This window comes from Helianthus annuus, chromosome 2, assembly GCF_002127325.2.
Source record: "Helianthus annuus cultivar XRQ/B chromosome 2, HanXRQr2.0-SUNRISE, whole genome shotgun sequence".
Classification (NCBI taxonomy): Eukaryota; Viridiplantae; Streptophyta; class Magnoliopsida; order Asterales; family Asteraceae; genus Helianthus; species Helianthus annuus.
This window is the reverse complement of record NC_035434.2, coordinates 51,329,370-51,349,309: the sequence shown is the minus strand read 5'-3', so window position 1 is coordinate 51,349,309 and position 19,940 is coordinate 51,329,370. Positions and strand designations below refer to the sequence as shown.

General features: G+C 37.4%; 1 protein-coding gene across 1 annotated transcript; it reads left to right on the top strand.

Moving 5' to 3' along the window:
* Window positions 1–7,296: 7,296 nt before the first annotated feature.
* LOC110926717 lies at window positions 7,297–19,180 on the top strand. The gene is made up of 16 exons (XM_022170422.2): window positions 7,297–7,745; window positions 8,211–8,567; window positions 8,704–8,844; window positions 8,950–9,082; window positions 12,252–12,365; window positions 12,462–12,535; window positions 12,624–12,698; window positions 12,819–12,911; window positions 13,591–13,984; window positions 14,386–14,512; window positions 14,599–14,698; window positions 15,197–15,266; window positions 15,379–15,531; window positions 15,624–15,719; window positions 16,129–16,448; window positions 18,748–19,180. Exons 1-16 carry the CDS (start codon window positions 7,686–7,688, stop codon window positions 18,934–18,936), a joined length of 2,496 nt encoding a protein of 831 aa, XP_022026114.1. The 5' UTR covers window positions 7,297–7,685; the 3' UTR covers window positions 18,937–19,180.
* The last annotated feature ends 760 nt before the right edge of the window (window positions 19,181–19,940 follow it).

The following is a 19,940-nucleotide window of genomic DNA, read 5'->3' as shown; positions in this document are numbered from 1 at the left end:
TCTTGAACCATCATGTCTATTGTCTCGTCTTTAGATCTTATTACTATAACATCGACTTGACCATCTTAATTACTTGCTCCAATTTTCGAGGAATTTTATTATTGGAATCGACTAGTCTACCACGCTTCAGGCGTGCAATAGACTCATTACAAAATATGTGGTTGTCCTCTTGGACAAAAATATAACTGGAGCATAAGCAGTTGATTATGTGACTTACTTAGTCACTCTATTTAGGTCAGTGAACTTGTCTGGTAAATTTGTTCTTTAATATTGGTAAATAAATTATACTTTAAACTTCTAGTTTATAGTCTGAGGATCAAGATAACATGATAATTCATTTCACTTTTCACTTTCCAACTGCTTGTTATCTCCCCCTAATGTTGGGAACATTCATTCATTAAAGTGAAAACCAATGAGCCATAAACGAATTTCTCACTAATGGCTTTAAGTATTTAATCATAGACGATTATGTATACCCAACATATTCTCAAACTTTTTAGAAGTCCCATATTTGTGCGGTGTGGTGGATGAGTTTCAATATATGTCGCACAACCAAAATCGTTGATGAGACATATTTGGTTCCTGACCAAAAACCAACTGTATGGGGAGAACTATAACTTATTGGCTTGATGTGAATTGATGGTACTATATATAAAATTACATGTACCTAAATGAACTTTTGCTCATCTCATGATTACTAGCTTTGTAACCAATAGTAGACGTTTATTGATCCCAATAACACTTATTCCAATGATCGTTAATAACTTGGGAATCAAATTCACAATTATCAAATAAATATACTAATCCGGATTAATATGCTTGCTATCACATTAGCTAAGCCACAATCACACAAACTTCAGGTTGTGGATTTGATAACCATTTAGACGATGCATCGATTTAAAAAAAAAACTAAATGGTATCATTTTGGGATATGCATATCCTTTAATCGCTTCCATAATATTTAGGTATACACACCCTCATTTATTTTGCAAATATATAATTTCCCTTGAGAGCAAACATTACATGCTAATTATTATCTTGAAGAATCTTCTAGTTCTTCATTATGTTTCACATCATCATTGACTCGGTGTGGTCTAACCGGTCATGCCAACTAATTAAATAATTATGATCCATAAACTCCTGGTTTATGATCGTATGTGTATTACTTGCTCGTATGTAATACAAAACGTATGATACGAGAGAATATACTATAACTTCAAAGTTAAAACCATCTCATTATGCAATCACTCCTTAGTTTGCCACTTTTGGTGGTCCATCTCATTATTAAAATGACCATCATCACAATTCTTAAGTCATTCTCATCATTACAAGTTTCTCAATTAGGTCCATCATTACTTATACAATGATTAATATATAATCACATTCACTTTTGAGAATGGAGTAGAACCAAAACAAGCTTCATAGTTTTTCATTATTTACTCGGTCACGTGAGTATAAAATCATTTCATTTTTTCATGACTCTTATAATGATATTGCTACTTTAGGAGCATATGTCTCAAGTGTGACAAATGAAAAGAGTTTAATCGATTTTTCCTTGTAAATAATGTTCTCTTTGCTTACCATCAATTGAGAACTAGATGAGTCGTATAAAATTTATCAGTCTTATACCTTACGACCTTTATAACGATCATTGTATAGTCATCTCGTTATTAACATGGTTGATCTCATTACATGAGCATCATAACAATTTTCTCAATTACCATGATTACAATCTTTACACCAATTATTATATCATCACATTCTATTCAAGGAATAAATTATACCCATACAACATTCATGGTGGCATCATTACAATTTTCTGAGTTATGTATATGATCATAACCTTGAATTGATCATTATATCATCACATTCTCATCAAGGAATGGATTAGTACCACAGAACTTTCATGCTTGTTGTTTCAAACTTTATATATATTCTTTAACAATCAACGATATTTGACGATGGAAATTGTTTTGCTCAATTGATTATGATATATATTTTTCTCATCACATGATATAAATTGAGATGTAGTTATATAACCGAAACATTTATACTTATCGGTTTAAAATCTTACAAGCTTCGATAAGTTCATAATAAGCTTTGAGGAGCTGGACACTTCAGGTGTCTTTTTATATAAAACTTGACCACAATTCAGTCGTGTTTATAACTTGTGATCATATACCACAACTATGGACACTTTGATGTTCCCTTCCAAATATATAACATCAATTGAGAAGTAATTATATATCCGAGTAATATAAGATTCATCAATCTAACATGAGTATGACACTTCGGGTGTCATATCTAAACATATTCATATACTCTTTCATGAAAGTCATAACAAATCACAACTTTAGTTTAACTGTTCTACTTTATAGTAGCTATATAAATAAATAACAACATATAGAATACAAATTATACATCAAATCAAATTATATGATTTTTATAACATATCCTCGTATAAAACCAATTATGATAAAACTTTATAAAATAAGATATGTTGTTGTCAGTTACAAGTAAATATTAAGTAATATTTATATAGATATTCAATAGCATCCATAAAGCATATAGAATTGCAATAGACACCTATTTACAACAAAGTTAAAGTATGTAACTTTTAACATTACATATATCATGTAAAACAAGTTATATTTACTGTAATGTTATTAAATAAAATTGAAATAGTGATAATTTTCCAATAAAACCCATTAAAGACCATTCTTTATATTCTCAACATTAAATACGTTAACCTTTAAAATATTAATATTCCATGATATAAGACAAAAGATATAATGAAATCAATTTAGAATCACAGCTAAACTTTTTATATAGTCATGTTGATGTAAATTAAATCTCATATCAGTAGTCGACAAAAATTGTGACTTTTCATCACACAAGGAATCCCTGTTTTTTTTTATTACTTGTTAAAGAATTTAGAATCCAAAGGACATATAATCATCAAATAAATGCAAAAGTGGATATATTGATTTGTGAATCATTCATTCTTCTCAAGTTAATAATTTGACACCATCAAAACATGAAGAGACAACAAACTGAAAATCTCTAAATATCATGCCTGCATTTTGGAATATTCAAGCATACAAGAAAAACTAATAATTAATCCACCATAATGCACAAACAAATTAGTTTATGATATTGTTTGCATCACAAATAACCTATTTAATATTATATGAATATTATAATAAATTTTGCTTCACACTATAGAAATATCATATTTGATTTCACTTCTTTATCCTATAGATTTGTTCAATTATTGTTCTATTTCAATTATCAATCCTAGCCGTTGGTTGCCAGACATCACCCCAAAACATATATATACGAATTGTGAATCAATACACAAGACGTGGAGTGGTAATATAAATTTCTTTCTCTATTTTATTAAGATAAATCCAATTAATAACACTTTCAAATTTAGTCAAGTTGAATCATAAATAATGTATTTCAAGTAACAAAATAATTTAGCTATCATGACATAATAATAACAAAAAACCACGTATTGCATCATAATCTATTTTGATATGCATCAAAATGAATAATTCATTAAACAAAACCAAATTTGTAGACAAAGCTAAGAATATATTTCAGTTTTAAATTTTAATATTATAACATTGAATTCAATTTTAATACTTCAAACAACCATTATTGAAATAACTGAAAAACTATTTTATCACAAACTAATAAAATAAATTAGTGGTATAAAATAATAATTCATAGCCAGTAAACAAGACATAGATTCAATCATCATGCAAGTTAGATACTTTAACGATATAATAAAATTATTAATTTTTTTTCAAAATTACATGTTAAACAATTCTCAATAATTTACCTTGTTTAAGGATTAAGGTGGCCATGGATTCCGGTAGATTCCAAAGACTCAAAAACCTCACGGAAAACATGCCTCGGTCCTCCGCCTCTTAACCCGATTAGTTCAAACGCATCGGTCTATCGCCCTTTGAGCCGTTCGTGCTGATAACGTGTTGTGAAACAACCTAACCTATTAGCAATATGAAGGGAAGAATAAGAAAATTAGATTGTAAATCTTATTGATTGATCTATTTTCACCATACACAAATGCCATTATACATATAGGCACATACATTAATATTAAAGGAACTAAAGAGATACGAGTTAGATAAGTTATGTATGTGGAGAGTCACAATATAAATGATACATTCATAACATCAATAAATTATTTTATAGTTTTATCAATTAACCTCCCAGTTAACTCTCAGTATTTATATACTCAAAATCATAGTACGCAAATTTATTCCGTATCTACATAGTGATATCATCACGCCTAATGCACTTTAATAACACATACCGTGATGGATTAATTGATTTATACTATAAGGGTGTACGGGGCACCCTTCGGGGACCCCTTCGGGGACACCATATCCCGATCGGCAAAGCACCGCCAACACCTCGGGGACCAAGAGAGAAGGAGGGAAGCCGGTGGCGGCTCACCGAAGAGAGAGGGAGGAGAGAGAGAGGGAGTGACCAATCACAGATTTTCTTTTTCTTTTTTTTTTTAAAAAAAAAAAAACCCAATTCACCTAAGAGGGGAGTGGCGCCATCAAATTGGGGTGTTAGGGGAGTTTAAGAGGGGAGTTGACGTGGCACACGGGGATTGGTTTGGCGTAAGAGAGGGGACTCACCTATTAGGTGAGCCCCCCCTTCACCCTAAGACCATGAGGACTGGTGGGGCTTGGGTTGGGGCTTGAGTTGGGCATTTGATGACACATGTATCTTGAAGATTCCCAACCCAAAGCCAAGTTTTAAAGGGGTATGGTTGGGGCTTGGGTTGGGCGTGGCTGGGCGGGTGGCTATGCCACATCAACAATTATTTTTAATATATATTTATATTTATAATTATATAAAAATAAACATACATATTTTAAAAAAAATACATAAATATACATAATAATTATCAAAATAAAAGACAGTCATTCTTCGTCGTCTTTGTCGGTTTCGAACTCAGGAATCGTTGAAACGTGTTCCACCAAATCAGCTCGAAGGTTCTGATGTATATCCCTTGACTTTATTAAAAATTCATTTACCGCTTTATCTTCGTCTGTTATGTTACCTGGTTGGGGGTCATCGTCATCATAGTAGGTAACGACCGCTCTACCTTCATCCTCCAAAATCATGTTGTGAAGAATGATACGTGTGTACATCACGTTTCCAATCTGATCCTTGTCCCATAGTCGACAAGGAATTGCCAATATTCGCCACCTTTTCTTCAAAACACCGAATGCTCGCTCGACGTCTTTACGTGCAGCCATCTGGACCCTGTTAAACTTTAATCTCTTTGGATCTGTGGTACCGTGTTTTGTGAACGATTTTACAAAAACCCCCCACTCTGGGTAAATCCCATCAACTAGGTAGTACCCGTACACGTACTCAACACCGTTTACAAAGAAACTTCCTTTGGGTCCTATACCATTTACCCGATCATTGAAAAGAGGGGAGTGGTTTATGATGATAATATCATTATGTGAACCTGGCATACCGAAGAACGCATGCCATATCCAAAGATCTTGGGACGCAACCGCTTCAAGCATGATGGCTGGCACCCCGTGAAATCCACTAGTGTGAGCACCTTGCCATTGGGTAGGACAAAGTTCCCAGGGCCATTTCATACAATCTAAACTACCTATCATCCTGGGTAGCCCATGATAATCAGCGTGATGTTCCAATATTTGTTGCATGTCACTGAAGGAGGGCTTTCTCAAATATCTTTTCTTATAAAGTTCTAGAATACACGAACAAAAGTTGTGAAGAGTTTCTCTAGCTACATGTGCAGACATTTTTAAATAGTCATCCATAATGTCCGAACTATTGCCGTACGCTAACTGCCTAAGTGCGGCCGTAACCTTTTGCCACGTACTAAATCCTAATTGCCCGGTTACATCGGGTTTTTGTTGGAAATAATCATATTTCTCCTCAAGATCTCTAGATATTCTTAAAAATAAGTTTCTACTCATACGAAAACGACGCCTAAACATTTTTTCATCATACTTAGGTTCCGCTGAGAAGTAATCGCTTACCAACAAATCGTTAGCGGTGTGCCGTTCACGAGCGATGTACCTCCTCCTCCGTTTAGGTTGTTGAGTCTCTTCCTCATCGTCTTCGTCTTCCACGATAGCTTTCACCACCGCTGCGATCGTTTGTAAAAATATTTCCCCACCATCGTCAGATGATGATGACGATTCACTATAACTTGAAGAACTCATGGTAAATTGTGTTTTATGTGTTTGATATTGTGTGAGAAAAATGTTAAATGTGGTAAGTATATATAAAAGGAAAAAAGATTTTTTTTTTAAAACTAGCCCCAACGGCTACTTTGAATGGGCCACTCAGCAACAACCATGTCACCTTGCTCCCCCGCCCTACGCCCGGCTTGAAACCCAAGCATCAAGGGCCACGCCCCAAACCCAAGCCCACCCGGGGTGGTGACTTGAGCGCTTTACCCCAACCCACGCCGAAACTCCCGCCCCATACCCCACGGCCTGATCCAAACTATAATCGTGTGATTATAATAATCGATACCAACAATGTAACCAATAACACCGTTAACTTTTATTACTATAGAAAAATTCACTTTAACAAAAAAGCACTGTTGTCTGTAATTTATTTCTTTTATGTTGTTTCAATAAAATTTATAACATTCCGACCAACATAAAAATCGTTGATTGCTCACTAGAGAGGCACTGCTAGAGTGATTCTTGACAACGCAAATAGACACCAAAATGTAATTCATCACATTACCAGTATGAATGTTAGATGCAAATAAATGGTACTAAAGTACATGGATAATCTCTAGGGTTTTTTTTTTTTTTTTTAAATTTGGATCTGGTCTATAAATTTCCAAAAGTACACGGATGGTCCATGTGGTTTACACTTTGTAACACATTTAGTCCCCAATCAACAAATTTAAAGGTTTTAAGAGGTTCAAGCTAGGGACTAAATGCGCTACAAGGTGCAAACCGCAAGACTATCCATGTACTTTTGACATAAACTAAGAACTAAATTTGTTACAAAGTGCAAACTACCATAATTATATGTATACTTTTAAAAACTAGAGAACAAATTCAAAATTTTAGAAACCGAACCGTGTACTTTTCTCTTTGGTTTATTAAAATCTATTTTTTTTTAAATTAATTAATAAAACTACTCCAATTAGTTTGGTATGAAGTTAACAATTTTATATGATACAAATCATTACAAAATAACATTTTGTAAATATAAATATGCTCCACCCCCACCCACCCCCACACCCACTCGTCTTTCGTCCCCTTTTCTACTCACCTCTCTCATCGAAAACCCAACACACCTGCCCCCCCTCAAGAACAACACACCATTAACTCCAACAAATTCACTGTTCAATTCAATCCAATCCAATCCAAAACCACCAATCAACCCCACAATTCATCAAACAAGATTCACCCTACTATCAAATTCATCCTTTTTCACTCAATTCACCCTCAAATTTCGAAACTTTTTGTTGTTTTCATCACAAGAACAGCTCGAATTCGAAAACCCAGTTGTTACTTTTGTTAATAATGCGAGAAAAATTGTGGGTTTTGTTAATGGTGGGTTGTCTGATCTGGGTTTCGTCTGTAGCTGTGATTTGATGTTTATGGAAGATTAATTTGAGATATTTAATGGAGTTCAAGATTGTTTTTTCTAGAAGGAAATGTTGGACTGAGCTATTAGTTCTACAGGTTATATCTTTACTTTGTTGTTTTGTTTCCTTTTTAAGATTTTTTTTGTCTTTTCATTACTGTTTATATGATAATTTTAGGGTTTGTTTCTGTTTTCCTTATTTTGTTAAAAAGATTGAAGCTTTCAAAATCTTTATTAATTTTTTTTCATGGAGTTTTTGTTCTTAATAATCGTTTAATATGTGTTATTCTGGATAAATTGAAGCTTTCATGGTTTTTAATTTTAATAATTACTGTTTAAAGTCTGTAATTAGGGTATTTTTGTTTGAATATAATCTTTGATTACTGTATATTACATGGAAAAAATGTTTGGATTTTGTATAATTTGATAAGTAAAAATTAAGCCCTTTTTGGGAATTAGGGTTTGGAGTGAATTTGTCAAAATTAGATTGAGTTGAGATCTGGGTACTCATAAAAATAGAAACTTTACACAGTTCTAAAACATTTGTTTCTCATTTGTTTCAGGTTCTATTAGTTTTACTATTTTTCGACATCATACAAGCGAAACACCACCATAACGAATTACAACAGAGAGAGCCTGTAAAAGGCGGTGAAGATATCGCATCACATTCTTGTATCCACGATGAAATAATCGAACAAAGAAGAAAACGTTCCGGAAACAAGGTTTATTCGGTAACTCCACAAGTTTATCAAGCTGCTGATACTGAGCCTCTTCATCGCACCGGAAGGGCATTATTGGAAATCCCAAAAGTTTCGGGCTTTTCTAAAAACGCTAAACAACCCATCAGAATTTATTTGAATTATGATGCTGTGGGTCATTCGCCCGCTAGAGATTGTAGAAACATTGGTGATATAGTAAAAGTAAGTTTAGTTAACGGTTAACCAAACCGGTTTTTTTTTTTTTTTTTTTTTTTTTTTTTTTTTTTTTTAAATTGTTATGCAAAATGAAGCGTCTTTTTTGATTATTATTATATTTTTTTTTTCGGTTGTTTTGCAGTTAGGTGAACCACCTGCAGCTTCTCATTTGGGTACACCTTCGTGTAATCCTCGCAATGATCCTCCGATATTTGGTGATTGTTGGTATAATTGCACTTCGGATGATATAGCTGGCGAGGATAAACGGCGTCGTCTTCGAAGGGTATTGTTCGAACTTTGATTTTTCTTGAAGGGTATTCGGTTATTGGTTATTATTTGTGTGTTATGTTTATAACGATTTTAATTTATGATAAATATGAGAGATCAGGCTTTAGGGCAGACAGCAGACTGGTTTATGAGAGCGTTGGCTGTTGAGCGTGTACGAGGAAACCTTCGGTTAAGTGGTTACTCTGCTTGTGGTCAAGACGGTGGTGTTCAACTTCCACGTGAATATGTTGAAGGTAACTGATAGGCGACCGACCGGCTATTCGAAACCGCTAGCCGTAGGTACAATCTAACCAAAACCCGCGTTCCAATAGTCGGTCAAAATGGGTGACTCGGGTTAGGATGGATGCGCACAAATCATGTTGAGTACCCATGCAAACACCCAAGCTCACATGTTAGGCTAGCTTACTTTAATTTTCTAGTATTTTATTTTCTTTTCAATGCATTTCATGTACGTCAGTTATTTTCATTTGAAAAAGTGTTTAGTTACTAGCTTTAATATAGGAACATGGGTGTGTTTGAGTATGAGATTTTTCTCTTTGGTTGGTTTATCTCAATGGATTTTGAGTTAAATTGATTGTGTCTATGCTAGCTCAATTGTGGCATATTGAGTGGTGTTCTTAGACCCGAATTTATAACCGAAGTGGTGATTTCTGTATCTTCGGGAGTGATTCGCAGCCCTACTGTTGGTTTTGGTGGTGTATCTGTATCCAAAACGAACCGTAGATCTATCTTTTATTTTACCGTTTTATTTGAACCGGTGATTCGGGGTCTTACTCCTATGACCGACCGGCTATTCGAAACCGCTAGCCGTAGGTACAATCTAACCAAAACCGGTTCGGTAACGGCTATGAAATGGGTGACTCGGGTTAGGATGGATGCGCACAAATCATGTTGAGTACCCATGCAAACACCCAAGCTCACATGTTAGGCTAGCTTACTTTAATTTTCTAGTATTTTATTTTCTTTTCAATGCATTTCATGTACGTCAGTTATTTTCATTTGAAAAAGTGTTTAGTTACTAGCTTTAATATAGGAACATGGGTGTGTTTGAGTATGAGATTTTTCTCTTTGGTTGGTTTATCTCAATGGATTTTGAGTTAAATTGATTGTGTCTATGCTAGCTCAATTGTGGCATATTGAGTGGTGTTCTTAGACCCGAATTTATAACCGAAGTGGTGATTTCTGTATCTTCGGGAGTGATTCGCAGCCCTACTGTTGGTTTTGGTGGTGTATCTGTATCCAAAACGAACCGTAGATCTATCTTTTATTTTACCGTTTTATTTGAACCGGTGATTCGGGGTCTTACTCCTATCATTCTCTCGGTCTTCGAAAAAGTTTGTCCTCAAACTTGGGGCAATCGCATCTGCACCAAACGTTGCATGTTGCATCAGGGGGGCGGTTCAGGTGGTATTTCTGGAACGTACTCGGTTGTGCATATCTTGAAACGAAAACGAAAACCAAATCTACACATACTTTGCAGTGGGAGTTGTACAACTTGAAAGGAAATTTTTGTTGCATGGAAACTGTTAACGAACACGACCTCAACTAATCTAAAAATTTGCATAGCTCCTTCTTCAGCATCACAACTAAGAATCATGTGTAGATCATGAGGGGCAGTTTCTTGCTGTTCATTGAGTACAAATGAGAGTATTTTTTTGTCCGACCTTGACAGGGGTATTTCTGATCCGAAAAGTGTACACGAACCGGTGTCACGTTGAAGTTTTTCCGCTTGATTGGCAGCCCCACCAAGAGCTCGGAGCACAAATAAACACTCTTCAACATCGGGCTCGGTTCCGTCGTCATCATACCTTGGTTCTCTATCCAATTCGTTCTCATGGAATTCTTTGGCTTGTTCCGTTAATTCTTCGATTGCTGACCATTTTGGTATTTTTTTTGGATCCATGAATTAGTGCTAGGTGAGGAAAACGGGTGTGGACTTTTGGTTTCTGGAAATGAAAATTTTGATACCAATTTTTTTTTTTAAAAGTAGATGATGAAAAAGATAAGTAAATAGCAAGAGTCGAAACGAATCGCTTCGGCTCTGATACCAAATGATAGGAGTAAGACCCCGAATCACCGGTTCAAATAAAACGGTAAAATAAAAGATAGATCTACGGTTCGTTTTGGATACAGATACACCACCAAAACCAACAGTAGGGCTGCGAATCACTCCCGAAGATACAGAAATCACCACTTCGGTTATAAATTCGGGTCTAAGAACACCACTCAATATGCCACAATTGAGCTAGCATAGACACAATCAATTTAACTCAAAATCCATTGAGATAAACCAACCAAAGAGAAAAATCTCATACTCAAACACACCCATGTTCCTATATTAAAGCTAGTAACTAAACACTTTTTCAAATGAAAATAACTGACGTACATGAAATGCATTGAAAAGAAAATAAAATACTAGAAAATTAAAGTAAGCTAGCCTAACATGTGAGCTTGGGTGTTTGCATGGGTACTCAACATGATTTGTGCGCATCCATCCTAACCCGAGTCACCCATTTTGACCGACTATTGGAACGCGGGTTTTGGTTAGATTGTACCTACGGCTAGCGGTTTCGAATAGCCGGTCGGTCGCCTATCATTAATGATAGGAGTAAGACCCCGAATCACCGGTTCAAATAAAACGGTAAAATAAAAGATAGATCTACGGTTCGTTTTGGATACAGATACACCACCAAAACCAACAGTAGGGCTGCGAATCACTCCCGAAGATACAGAAATCACCACTTCGGTTATAAATTCGGGTCTAAGAACACCACTCAATATGCCACAATTGAGCTAGCATAGACACAATCAATTTAACTCAAAATCCATTGAGATAAACCAACCAAAGAGAAAAATCTCATACTCAAACACACCCATGTTCCTATATTAAAGCTAGTAACTAAACACTTTTTCAAATGAAAATAACTGACGTACATGAAATGCATTGAAAAGAAAATAAAATACTAGAAAATTAAAGTAAGCTAGCCTAACATGTGAGCTTGGGTGTTTGCATGGGTACTCAACATGATTTGTGCGCATCCATCCTAACCCGAGTCACCCATTTTGACCGACTATTGGAACGCGGGTTTTGGTTAGATTGTACCTACGGCTAGCGGTTTCGAATAGCCGGTCGGTCGCCTATCAGTAACTTCCACCCTTTGACCTGTTTTAGTCAAATATTTTGACAACACAAATCGACCCATTCATAAGCTATGCGGTTATATCCGTTATCGGTCCCCATGTAATATATCGGTGTCAAATATCGGTACCGATGCTATCGGCAATATTGACAGATATTTGACCGATATCCGATTTTTTACTGCATTAACGGCATAGTTCGTAAGTTGGTCCAAATACCGATTTTTTACTGCATTAACGGCATAATTTTTTTAATCTTTGCAGAGGGTGTTGCTGATGCTGATTTGGTTCTTCTGGTGACTACAAGGCCCACCACCGGCAATACTTTAGCATGGGCGGTAGCCTGTGAACGTGATCAATGGGGTCGTGCAATTGCCGGTAATTATGTCCCCAAAACGCTCATTATTAAGACTTTTTATTTGAAAGGTGAAACACAAATGACCATATAGTATTCGACTATTCGTGTATTTGTAGGACATGTGAATGTCGCCCCTCGTCACTTAACAGCGGAAGCAGAAACGTTACTTTCGGCTACCCTCATACACGAAGTGAGTTTTCTTAATATGTGTGAAACCGTTGAGAAAATACGCGTAATATTTTTTGAAAAAGTTGTTTACAAGTTTAAAATGTTGTCAGGTGATGCATGTTCTTGGGTTTGACCCTCACGCGTTCGCTCATTTTAGAGATGAGAGAAAAAGACGTCGAAGTCAGGTAAATGCCATTGCTTTAAATTTATTTATAGGTTATAGAAATTTGACCGGTAGTTCATTTGGTTGACTTTATAACGAGTCTTTGATCTAACCATGATTTTATTTTTGTACAAATGTGAAGGTTACCGAACAGATAATGGATGAAAAGCTTGGGAGGATGGTGACACGTGTCGTGCTGCCACGCGTTGTTATGCATTCACGCCATCATTATGGGGTACATTACATCGTGTTTTTCTCTTCTTTTAACGTTGTTTTAGTCTATGTAGTAAAAGTGCTCCAGGTGCGTGCTTAGACATATGCTAATGGGTCAAATTGGTCTGAAAATCTTGTAAATTGTATTCCAAATGCTGAGAACTTTTCTTTTAAGAGTAAAGTACACAGATGGTCCCTGTGATTTACCAAAATTTTGGATTTGATCCCTAGCTTTCCAAAAGTACACAGATGGTCCCTGTGATTTGCACTTTGTAACACATTTAGTCTCCAGCTTTTTTCCAAAAGTACATGGATGGTCCTTCTGGTTTGCACTTTGTAAAGTATTTAGTCTCTAACTTAGACATGCTGAAACCTTTAGATTTGTTAGGTGGGGACTAAATGTGTTACAAAGTGCAAACCACAGGGACCATCTGTGTACTTTTGAAAAGCTAGGGACCAAATCCAAAATTTTGGTAAACCACAGGGACAATCCGTGTACTTTACTCAAGAATTAAGTTTTTGGACCAATAATATCTTATGTCGACCCGACCCATTTTGACCCGTGTTTGAACCCGCCCATTTCCACCTTCGTTAGAACTAAAGTCAAATAAGTGAATTATCGATAAGTTATTCGTGGAAGGCGTTACCCATTTTGACCCGCGAATCATTGACCCATGACCCAACCCGATCCATTTTCGCAGACATTCTCCGAGAATTTCACGGGGCTGGAACTGGAAGACGGTGGGGGCCGCGGAACTTCAGGATCTCATTGGGAGAAAAGGCTTTTAATGAATGAAATTATGACGGGTTCCGTTGATACACGTTCAGTGGTTTCAAAGATGACGTTAGCTTTACTTGAAGATAGCGGTTGGTACGAGGCTAATTATAGTATGGCGGACCGTCTTGATTGGGGCCATAATCAAGGGACAGAGTTTGTTACGGGCCCTTGTAACCTTTGGAAAGGGGCTTATCATTGCAACACAACACAGCTAACGGGTTGTACATATAATCGGGAAGCCGAGGGTTATTGCCCAATTGTAAATTATAGTGGCGATCTTCCTTCGTGGGCCCGTTATTTTCCTCAACCTAATAAAGGTAAGTTTGAAAGCTGTTTTCTTTTCAACTTTTCACTCCTTGAATTGATTATGTGATAACCAAAATATATTATATTATATATACTATAAATATGCTATTTTGTCACACGAACCAACTTTGGCCCCTCAACTTTGGGATTAACCAACTTTAGCCCGTCAACTTTAACAATGACATGTTTAGCCCCTCAACTTTGGTAATACTAATGACATGTTTAGCTCCTTAATTAAAACAACCTTAGCCCCTCAACTTTAATAATGACATGTTTAGCCCCATAACTAAAACATCAAGCAACTTTAACTCTCGTGATTCGCTTATTTTTATCTACGTTTCGAGCCCGCTGTGGGGCGCAGGTGGTAACCCACTAGTATATAATTAAAATATTTTGATTTTGGTGATTACAGGTGGACAATCGTCATTGGCTGATTTTTGCACGTATTTTGTAGCGTATTCTGATGGTTCATGTATAGACACTAACAGTGCACGAGAGCCCGATAGAATGTTGGGTGAAGTACGCGGAAGTAACTCGAGGTGAGATTTTCCTCTCTAAACATTAAAACATATGATACAGTTATTTATTATTTTCGTGTTTATATGTTTTTATTTCGTTTTTGAAGGTGTATGTCCTCTTCATTAGTAAGAAACGGCTTTGTTAGGGGTTCTATGACCCAAGGAAACGGTTGTTATCAACGAAGATGTGTAAACAATACGTTGGAGGTTTGTTTTTTTAACACGGTGTTTAATTTTTCAAAAGTTAAAATTACTTGGATAACGGTTGTAAAGTATGGAATAAAACATAATTAAAAGAGTAAAATACACTGTAGTTTACCAAAATTTTGGATTTGGTCCCTAGCTTTTCAAAATTACACGGATGGTCTCTGTGGTTTGCACTTTGTAACACATTTAGTCCTGGGCCAACAAATCTAAAGGTTTTAGTAGCTCCAAGTTAGGGCTAAATGCATTACAAAATGCAAACCACTGGGACCATCCATGTACTTTTGGCAAGGTTGGGGACTAAATGCGTTACAAGGTGTAAACTAAAGGGGCTATCTGTGCACTTTTGGAAAGCTAGGGACCAAATTCAAAATTCTGTTAAAGTACAAGGACCATCCGTGTACTTTAGCTTTAAGTTTATATTTAACCACCTGGTTTGCCCCAACTTATATCGACACGCTACCCAAACTGAGAAATCCGTTCTTGATATCGTCGTTACAGGTTGCTGTTGATGGCATTTGGAAGGTATGCCCTGAAGCCGGTGGGCCGATCCAGTTTCCGGGCTTTAACGGTAATTTTGAAAGAAAACGTTCACTCCTTGTGACAAAATAATGTTATTTTTCTATACCCGTTTATCTTGTTGCCACTTACAGTTGCAATACGCATCTATTTTCAAATTACAGGTGAACTGATCTGCCCATCATATCACGAACTCTGTAGCGTTGACCCTATTTCGAAATCCGGGCAGTGCCCGAACTCATGCAACTCCAATGGCGACTGTGTTGACGGAAAATGTCACTGTTTTATTGGGTTCGATGGCCAGGATTGTAGCAAACGTAAATATCTTTTTCCTTTCTTTAATTCACATACAAAATATATATTACCGGGTATGTTTTTTAAACCTTTTTTTACATAATTTGTCTTACAGGGTCCTGCCCTAGCAATTGTAGTGGAAACGGGAAATGCTTAAAAAACGGTGTTTGTGAATGCGCAAACGGATACACCGGGATCGATTGCTCAACCGGTGAGTTTCTTGAAGTTAAGGGCATATTGGTCATTATATAAATATGCTATTTTGGCACATTAACCAACTTTGGCCCCTCAGCTTTGGCATTAACCAACTTTAGCCCCTCCACTTTAATAATGACACGTTTAGCCCCTCAACTTTGGTAATAAACATGTTTAGCCCCTCAACTTTAATGACATGTTTAGCCCCTTAACTACATCAAGCAACTTTAGCCCCTCAACTTTAATAATAAACAACTTCAGCCCCTCAACTTTAATAATGACATGTTTAGCCCCTTAACTAAAACATCAAACAAATTTAACTCTCATGATTTGCTTATTTTTATCCACGTGTCGAACCCACTGCGGAGCGTGGATGGTAACCCACTGGTTTTGAAAATCAACTGATTATAAGATTTTTTATGCAGCTGTATGTGATGAACAATGCAGTCTTCATGGTGGAGTGTGTGATAATGGTGTGTGTGAATTCCGGTGCTCCGATTATGCAGGGTACACCTGTCGGAACACTTCGAATCTTCTTGACAGCCTGTCGATTTGTAAAGATGTTTTAGCGAACGATGGTGACGGCCAACATTGTGCACCGAGTGAATCGAGCATTTTACAACAGCTTGAGGAAGTTGTTGTCATGCCGAATTATAACCGGTTGTACCCAACGGGTGCGAGAAAAATTCTCAACATTTTTAGAGGCAGAAATTGTGATAAAGCTGCGAAACGACTAGCTTGTTGGGTAAGTTTCCGTTTTAAAAAAGGCAAATCAGTCAATTTTGTGTATCAGATAATTACTTTTAAAATTAAAGTTAATTTTAAGGTAGAGTAAAATGCCATCCGGCTTGTTAACTCCATCCATTTTTCTTCGTTAAGTCGGGTATTTTCGTCTTTTTTGTTAACTTAAAGGGAAATTCGGTCTTTTTCACTTTATGTACAAGCATTTAGCATAATGTACAGGTATTCAAAACCCTTTAAGTTAACAAAAAAGACGAAGATACCCCTGACTTAAAGGAGAAAAATGGAGTTAACTGCCATTTTCGTCCCTGTGGTTTGGTCACTTTGGCCATTTCAGTCCATTTCTCAAAAATGCGCCATTTTCGTCCCCCACGTTCTGGAAAGGTGCCATTTCAGTCCAAAAATCATAACCCAGTTAAGTCAGTTTGTAAATAAGGACTGATTGTGTAAATTTGTAACATAAAGGACTGATTGTGTAAATTTGAAAAATGGACTGAAATGGCAGTTAACACCACCACCACTCCGCTGCCACCACCACCACCACCACTCCGCTGCCACCACCACCACTCCGCTGCCACCGCCACCACCACCACTCTGTTGCCACCACCACCACCACCGCCGCCGCCACCACCACCACTCCGCTGCCACCGCCACCACCACCACTCCGCTGCCACCACCACCACCACCACCACCACTCCGCTGCCACCGCCACCACCACTCCGCTGCCACTACCACTACGACTCGTGTACAACAGTCCCGACACGACTTCACTTTACTGGCCCGATCCCAGGTTAACACCATATAATGCTGGAAGATTCAAATACATAGACGATAGAACAGCGGTATTCGACTCTTACGGACACTTCAACTCAACAGACGGGTTCAGCTTCGATTCGGCTGATTTTGGATTGGGCCCGCAACGAATGATGCGGCTTGACACCGATGGTAATCTAAGACTTTATAGTTTAAGTAGAGGAATGAAATGGGAAGTTCAATGGCAGGCGATTTCACATTTTTGTAGGATTGATGGTACGTGTGGACAGAATAGTCTGTGTACTTACTCGCATGATTCGGGAAAAAGATGCAGCTGTTTACATGGGTTCAAGATGGTGAATGTTCAAGATTGGAGTCGCGGGTGTGAGCCTGAACAATCGAATGTGTGTAACAAAGATAACGATTGTGATTTCCTGGAGCTTCCGTATACGGAATTCTACGGCTATGATATTAGTTTACATCGCTACACTACACTTGATGCTTGCAGAAGACTTGTTTGCAGGATAATAACTGCAAGGGGTTTAACTTTGGGACCAGACCCTTTCATTGTTTCTTGAAGTCTTCGTTGCATAACATTATCAACATCATCGGCTCTATTAATATTTGAAGGAAGCAACAGTAACAGCAGCAACAACATTATCAGCAACAACATTATCATCAACAAAATTGGTGGTGGCGGTCGCAGCGGAGTGGTGGTGCTGGTGGTGGTGGCAGCGGAGTGGTGGTGGTGGCGGTGGCAGCGGAGTGGTGGTGGTGGCGGTGGCAGCGGAGTGGTGGTGGTGGCGGTGGCAGCGGAGTGGTGGTGGTGGCGGTGGCAGCGGAGTGGTGGTGGTGGCAGCGGAGTGGTGGTGGTGGTGGTGGCAGCGGAGTGGTGGTGGTGTTAACTGCCATTTCAGTCCATTTTTCAAATTTACACAATCAGTCCTTTATGTTACAAATTTACACAATCAGTCCTTATTTACAAACTGACTTAACTGGGTTATGATTTTTGGACTGAAATGGCACCTTTCCAGAACGTGGGGGACGAAAATGGCGCATTTTTGAGAAATGGACTGAAATGGCCAAAGTGACCAAACCACAGGGACGAAAATGGCAGTTAACTCGAGAAAAATGGATAGAGTTAACGGGCCGGATGAAAATGGCAGACGAAATTCACGGGTTTGGGTTTGATCTAAATGAGTTTGGGTTTCGGGCCGAACCCACAAACACGTTTAACTAAAGGGGTTGTGTTTCGGATGATGTGGCAGGTTTGCGAATTGACATGTTTTAACCTTATTTTTTTAATAATTTTTTAGAAAAAGTGTTTTACGTAATAACTTAAACTTGTTGTATTTTTTATGCCAAAAGGAGAAATTATTAAGTTCTAAATTTATTTGGGTTAAACGGGTCGTATTAGTGTCAACCCGCGAATACGCTCCATGAAATAGAAACCGACTGACAGTATGCTCTTTTTGACCTGTTACAATCTTTTATTTAAAGCATGTTAAATAATATGGTGCTAATGTTTAATTATCTTGAATCTAAACCAGATATCAATACAAAAATGTGAAAAGGACGGTGACAACAGATTACGAGTGTGTCACTCAGCATGCCAAGCGTACAATATGGCGTGTGGGGCCTCGTTGGATTGTTCGGATCAAACCCTTTTCAGCGAAGAAGGTGAAGGGGAGGGGGAAGGAGTGTGCACAGGTTGGGGTGAAATGGAATCATGGTTTTGAGAGATAATTTGTAACTGTGACATTCATGTAAATCATAGGTAGTTTTTTACTTTACCCGAGTCAATCGTGTTTGGGCGGGTTTAGTGTATAATTTAGGGTTTAGGTCATAGCACAAAGTGCTAATGGCTTTAGAATTAGGGTTGCAATTTCCTAACCCAAGAGTTTTTTTACTTGGTGAAATGTAAGAAGAATGTTATGGATTACAAGGAAAAGATCAAAAAAGGGAAGATTTGCTTGCTTGCTAGACTCGAATCATTTTGCGTCTTTTTAGTGCTTGATAGTTATTGCGTATATAAGTTGAAGCTGGCTTATATTTTTTATGTGCGATCATTTACTTTAAGCTCGATAAAGTTTGGCCTAAATGTGCTTGAGTGAACTCGTCAAACACACTTAGGGGCTGTTTAGCAACATTTGAATGGTTAAGTGCTGAACCAGTAAGAGGTTTGAACCATTAAGAGTCTGTATAATGCTTAACCGTTCAGAGGCAAATGTCAGACCAATTCAGATTAGAGGTCTTAACCATTCAGACTCTGTATAATGTTTAACCATTCAGAGGCAAATGTCTGAACCATTCAGACATCTGCTCGTGAAACAAACAGTCTGAACCATTAAGTGCTGAACCAGTAAGAGGTCTGAATCATTAAGAGCCTCATTAAGATGTAAACAAACAACCCCTTAATGCTGAGTGATTCAGAGGTAGCCTTTTTGCCATACAACCCTTTACGTATGAAAGACAATGGTGACTATACGGAAAATTCTCGTTCAGATTGTCAAATGGGCCATGGGTGGCCTGTATTAGGACTGATCTGCAACCCGACTAGCTGCTATGTTGGGGCGTTTGTCTACCTTTTATGCAAATCGACTTGGAAGAGTCCTTTCTCGGCGTGGTTACATACACACACAGTCTCTTGGTCATCCGCTTCACCAACTTGTCCCGGGTATGCTATAATAAAGTTGTTTGAAACAACATATTCTTGTTTATTCTTTCGGTTTTTAACTTACAT